The 4,876-nt window shown below is 40.3% G+C and overlaps 1 protein-coding gene across 1 annotated transcript in view; it reads right to left on the bottom strand.

Annotated features, from left to right (window-relative positions):
* stip1 (stress induced phosphoprotein 1) overlaps positions 1-4,876 on the bottom strand; it is a 13,201-nt gene that overhangs the window by 4,296 nt on the left and 4,029 nt on the right. The window contains exons 2-7 of the mRNA XM_015385251.1: positions 4,462-4,671; positions 4,235-4,376; positions 3,062-3,203; positions 1,647-1,815; positions 1,416-1,542; positions 1,146-1,248 (exon numbers count right to left, since the gene is read on the bottom strand). Of these exons, the coding sequence (XP_015240737.1) occupies positions 1,146-1,248; positions 1,416-1,542; positions 1,647-1,815; positions 3,062-3,203; positions 4,235-4,376; positions 4,462-4,671 (893 nt within the window). The remainder of the gene's footprint in view (positions 1-1,145; positions 1,249-1,415; positions 1,543-1,646; positions 1,816-3,061; positions 3,204-4,234; positions 4,377-4,461; positions 4,672-4,876) is intronic.

The following is a 4,876-nucleotide window of genomic DNA, read 5'->3' as shown; positions in this document are numbered from 1 at the left end:
TTAAGGAACAAAGACAGGTATTGCAGGCTAACAAGGAACCCAATGACTTCCCATTCCCAAGGGGGCGAACCCGTTTGTCCGGTTCAATTTGCATGTTTTCACATTTTCATGGACCAAAAACAAGGCTTTGTTTTTTGGGCCGCTCTATAAAGCCCCAAACTCAACGCTATTCTTGATATTTTGAATCGAAATGTTTTCAAACTTTGAAACCAAGTGCACTGGTGTGATTTTTTTATTTTTTGGAATGACTATGACCTGGATGACTGAGAATCTTCACCAGCATTGGATTTGTCTAGATGTTTACATTTGCAAACCAACGGCAGCAGGAGCTGCTGCTTCTAGGTGCACGGTACAAAAATTCTGTCTGCACGGACGCCGCACAAAGGGGCGTGGAAGCCCAGAAGGATGTAATTTCGCTCTTTATTCAAGATGGATCCTGTACCTGGTCCTGTGGCCAGAAATGTCAGTAGATCTTTAATAAGAGGCACTTTGAGAACCTCTGAGTTTACTAATAAACCTGCTCCTGACCAGGATAGCTCTGCGCAGAATGTTACTATGGTAACAGAAACTCTTCGTTAACCAGAAAACTAAGCAATATTAATATTTTTTTAATGATCCGCGGAAACCCTGTCTGTGTAATTAGGATGACATTTTTTGTGACCAGTGCATAACTACACAGACCAAAACCTTCTGGTGAATTTTAATTACATCAAGGTTTAATTTTAAACATTGTGAGTTGACACACCTGGACACCATCAATCTGCTCATCCAGCCTCAATTATTCAGTTATGTTTAATTTCTATGGAGGCAGGAAGGGTAGAGTTTTCCTTAGGTTTATAAATATTGTGCATTTCTGAAGGGAATTTAATTAAAGGTTTCTCTGATATCCGGATATCAGATGAACAGAGGCTGCATACATATTCAACAAAAGCTTCAAAATCTCTTTCTAAAAAAGGTTTTTGCAGAGTATCATTTTCAGCTTCAAAACTATATTATTGTCGAATTGTCAGAAAAAATACTAATGAAATGCATTAGGGTAAAAATGCAACAAGATGTGAGAATTTAGTAGTCTAGACATATTCCAGGGTTTGTAAATGAGTCCAGTCGTGCATTTCTTCAACCCTTTAGACACATGAAGGACTTACTTTGCTATTTGTCTGTAGTCTTCTCTGTTTTCTCGTCCGACATCAATGGCCTTCTCACACAGCTCTCTGCACTTTTCAAAGTCTCCCTTTTCAAAATACACAGCTGGAAAGAGAATCGACAAAAAAAAGGGTCAGTAGGGATAAATTTAGCTTTTACTTTGACAACATGCACCAATGTTAGCTTTCTTTCATTTCCTGCAGCAGGAAATACATTTTTGAAACAAGGTCAAATGGGGGCAGATTAGCACTCCACAATCTATGGGTACCAACCTGCTTGATTAGAGATATATGTCATGTTGGTCGGGTCATGCTTAAGCGCTTGGTCATAATGCTTCAATGCTAATTCAAAGTCTTTATTCTTGTACGCCGCGTTCCCCAGTTCTTTTTCTTTCAAAGCCTGAAAAATAAAAGCATAATTAATCTCGTAACAGGGAATCATCAGAAGGCAAAATGAAATATTTTTTTCTTTAAGGCCTTTTTTTTTCTTTTTCTTTTTTATACCATCTTTTTGTTTTCAGGGAGATCTTCCTCTTTGGGAGGAGGTGCTGGCGTCTCTTTGGGTTTGGGAGGAGAAGGAGCAGGAGCAGGTTCCTCTTCCTCCTCCATCTCTGAGAGGTTCAATCCCAGGAGCACAGAAAGAGTAGTCATTACTCTTGGATCCTGCAGCTTCCTAGAACAACAACAACAAACTTTTAACCATTTTAGGGTTGGGCTGCTTTACAGATAAAGACGGAGTATTTTCTAGCACACACTTAGGAAATCTAATCAACCATGAAGCACTTTCTAAGATCTATCAGATCCATTTACAGCCCGTCTCATGAGGAAGCTTCACGCTCATAGAGGGAGCAGCGGTACCCCCTCAGATGGAGCACCCCTGTTCATCTTTTTACAGGTTAGAAGGCAGAACCAAATGTAGCGATAAACAATGGCCAACAGCAGCAGTTGTCGCACTAATTTTAGGTTTAAGGACGGACTTAAGTTTTATTGCATTAAAATGGGCTTTGGACCATCTTATATGTGCACACATTTCACTATTAACTCAGGTTTCTGGCTGATATGCAATTTAAAGAAGCGTCTTTACTTTCTACATATGAAAAAAAAGAGCAGAGGCAAAGGTTTGATCATTAGTCTTGGCTAAAGTTACATAATTTTATTTCTTTATCCTCTTGTTCATTGAGGCGATATCTAATTTACTGATAAAGGCTTTGCAATGTTGCTCTTAGAAAAAGAAGACTCAATGTTAATGTTTACCTGCCTATGGGCTGCTCTAAGGAATCAGTCTAATGATTTAGTTATATTGCTGTTTCCATCAGGTCTGTGGTTGACAAGGTAGCACCATGAAGGGTGGCAGGTTTCCCCCTAAAAAGGCTTGGAAGCTTTTGCTATTTTTTTTTTTTTTAAACAGTAAATGGGTCTATTCTTTTAGTTACTGATGTTTTGCCTGTGGTTAGAGTAGCCTCATGAGACCATCCTGATCTCGCGAGGTTTCAAAGTTTCACTCGCAGATCAGTCTGGAGACTCTACGTTAAAGAAAATTTAACGAATGTCCAATCAGCGTTGGCTTTAAAGCGGGTTGAGGTGTGACGCAACGAGAAGCGCGACAGTTCAGTCTAAAGAACATGGCGGCTTCTGCCGATGAAACTAGCGTTAGCGTGTACCGCGCAAGTTTTATCGGAGTTTGATCTATCAATTGGCTCCTCTTCGTCGTCGCTCTGTTAGCACGTCATATGCTTCGTTGATCTGATTGGTTTATTTGGCCCGTCTATCACCAACATAGGCCAATCAGCTAACCAGTATTTTCGCCCCTTCCCAAAATTACTTCAACAGAAGGTTTCCAGATGGATATGCGGAGCAAATCCATCTGGCGGAGTCAGGTTATGGTTAGAGAGCTGTAGATAGAAAACAGAGACACGTACGCGCCCAGCTCTGATGGTTTGTTCTTGAGCTGCTCCAGCAGTTCTCTGTAGCTGGGATCCGTCAGAAGCTCCCGGGTCCGAGGATCATTCTCAAGCTTCTGGTACAAATTGGGCATGGCGAAGGGGTTCATCACAGATTTTTCTATTGGAGGAAACAGCAGACCATAAGGTTAACAGCTTCATCAGTAACATGTGTTATTCTATTAAGTGGCCAAAGATGAGAAAAGGGACGTTTTTACTATACTGGCTCTAATCAATACCACATCAAATAAAGGAATGAGAAATATTTTCAAAAATTAAAAGAATCAATACAGAAACATTTAGGCTACGTTCACACTGCAGGCCTTAATACTCAACCGATTTTTTTAAGTTTGTTTTTTTTGCATTGCCGTTCACATTTTTATATCTATGCGACTTCTATGTGATCTCCTGTGTGAAATGCATTCATACAGCTCAGTGTAACGGAAGTAAACGTGGATGGTAGAGCTGGAGCGAATCTAGAAATAATTTCCAACCTTAAAAACTCAAATCTTCTCAAGATGGTTTAAAAAAATAAAAAATAAAAAAATTGCCACATTACCGCCCGCCATGGTGGTGGTGGTTGTTGTTGTTTTTCTTCTCAGTTCTGCATAGCAAGACGCAGAATATTTACATTTGTTGAGTATTAATGACGATCAGGTGGAATAAATGTGACCTGGCCGTTCAGACACAGGTCGCATTAAAAAAGATCAGATTTGTATCGGTGATTGGGGAAAAAATCGTATCTGTGTTTTTCAGACTGTCATGAAAAGATCAGATACAGGTCGCATATGGGCAAAAAAAATAAATAATATTGGGGTCACTTCAGGCTGCAGTGTGAACAGAGCCTATGTCTCAAAGTGATACCGTCTTTAATCCAGATTTTGGACATGAATATAAATCGGATCTGTGATGCAGAAATGTTAATAATTCCTTCATTTTCAGGTAGCTTAAAAGCTACTTCCTCTATGAAAGAATCCTCACATTCACCCGTTTTCTTTCATGCGTTTAAAAAATATAAAATCAGTCTGAAATGGATTCAGCAAATTAACATATGTCACAACAGAGAAATTCCCTGTACTCATCAGCTCTAATACATATATTACCAGATAACCTCTTTCTGTACATGGAGGTATAAACCCAGGCTTTCCGTACCTGCAAGCCGGGCTTCAATATTCTGTAAACCCTCCTTCAGCTGCTGGTTACTCGGCTCTTTGCGGAGTCCCTCCTGGTACGTCAGTCTAGCATCCTCTAACCGACCCAGAAACTCCTGAGCTGTAGCTTTACGAGAGTATCCCTATGAGAAGAGTCAGAATGTTTTAAACAGGATTTTTTTTTTTTGCCTCCGATGCCTCACAGTGTGATACCAGAAGGACTCTTACCTTGCCCCAGTCAGGCTTAATCTTGATGGTCTGGATAGCGTCCTGCAGAGCGCTCTCATAATTTCCCTTTTTGGCGTAGGCAGCAGAGCGATTACTAAACAGCACATGGTTTGATGGATCCAGAGCCAAGGCTTCGGTGTAGCAGCGGATCGCTTCATCAATATTTCCCGCACTCAGCGCCTTGTTGCCCTGGTCTTTTAATGCAGAAACCTATAGAGTAGACATTTAGAATACATTAACTCTAGCAAAGCATCTAAGAGCTGCCACTGACAAGAGAAACAACCATTCAGCTGTCTGGGTTGAGCTGCTGATAGAAGAACGTAGGTGGAGGGAAACAGAATGCCTTCATTCTGTTTTAATTAGGGCTGGGCGATATAGTAAAAAAGCTTATCAATAAAAACAAAAATGCATATTG

This window comes from Cyprinodon variegatus, unplaced genomic scaffold (assembly GCF_000732505.1).
Source record: "Cyprinodon variegatus isolate N-32 unplaced genomic scaffold, C_variegatus-1.0 Scaffold334, whole genome shotgun sequence".
NCBI lineage: Eukaryota > Metazoa > Chordata > Actinopteri > Cyprinodontiformes > Cyprinodontidae > Cyprinodon > Cyprinodon variegatus.
Note: the sequence above shows the minus strand (reverse complement) of the source record. Positions and strands in the feature narration are given on the sequence as shown.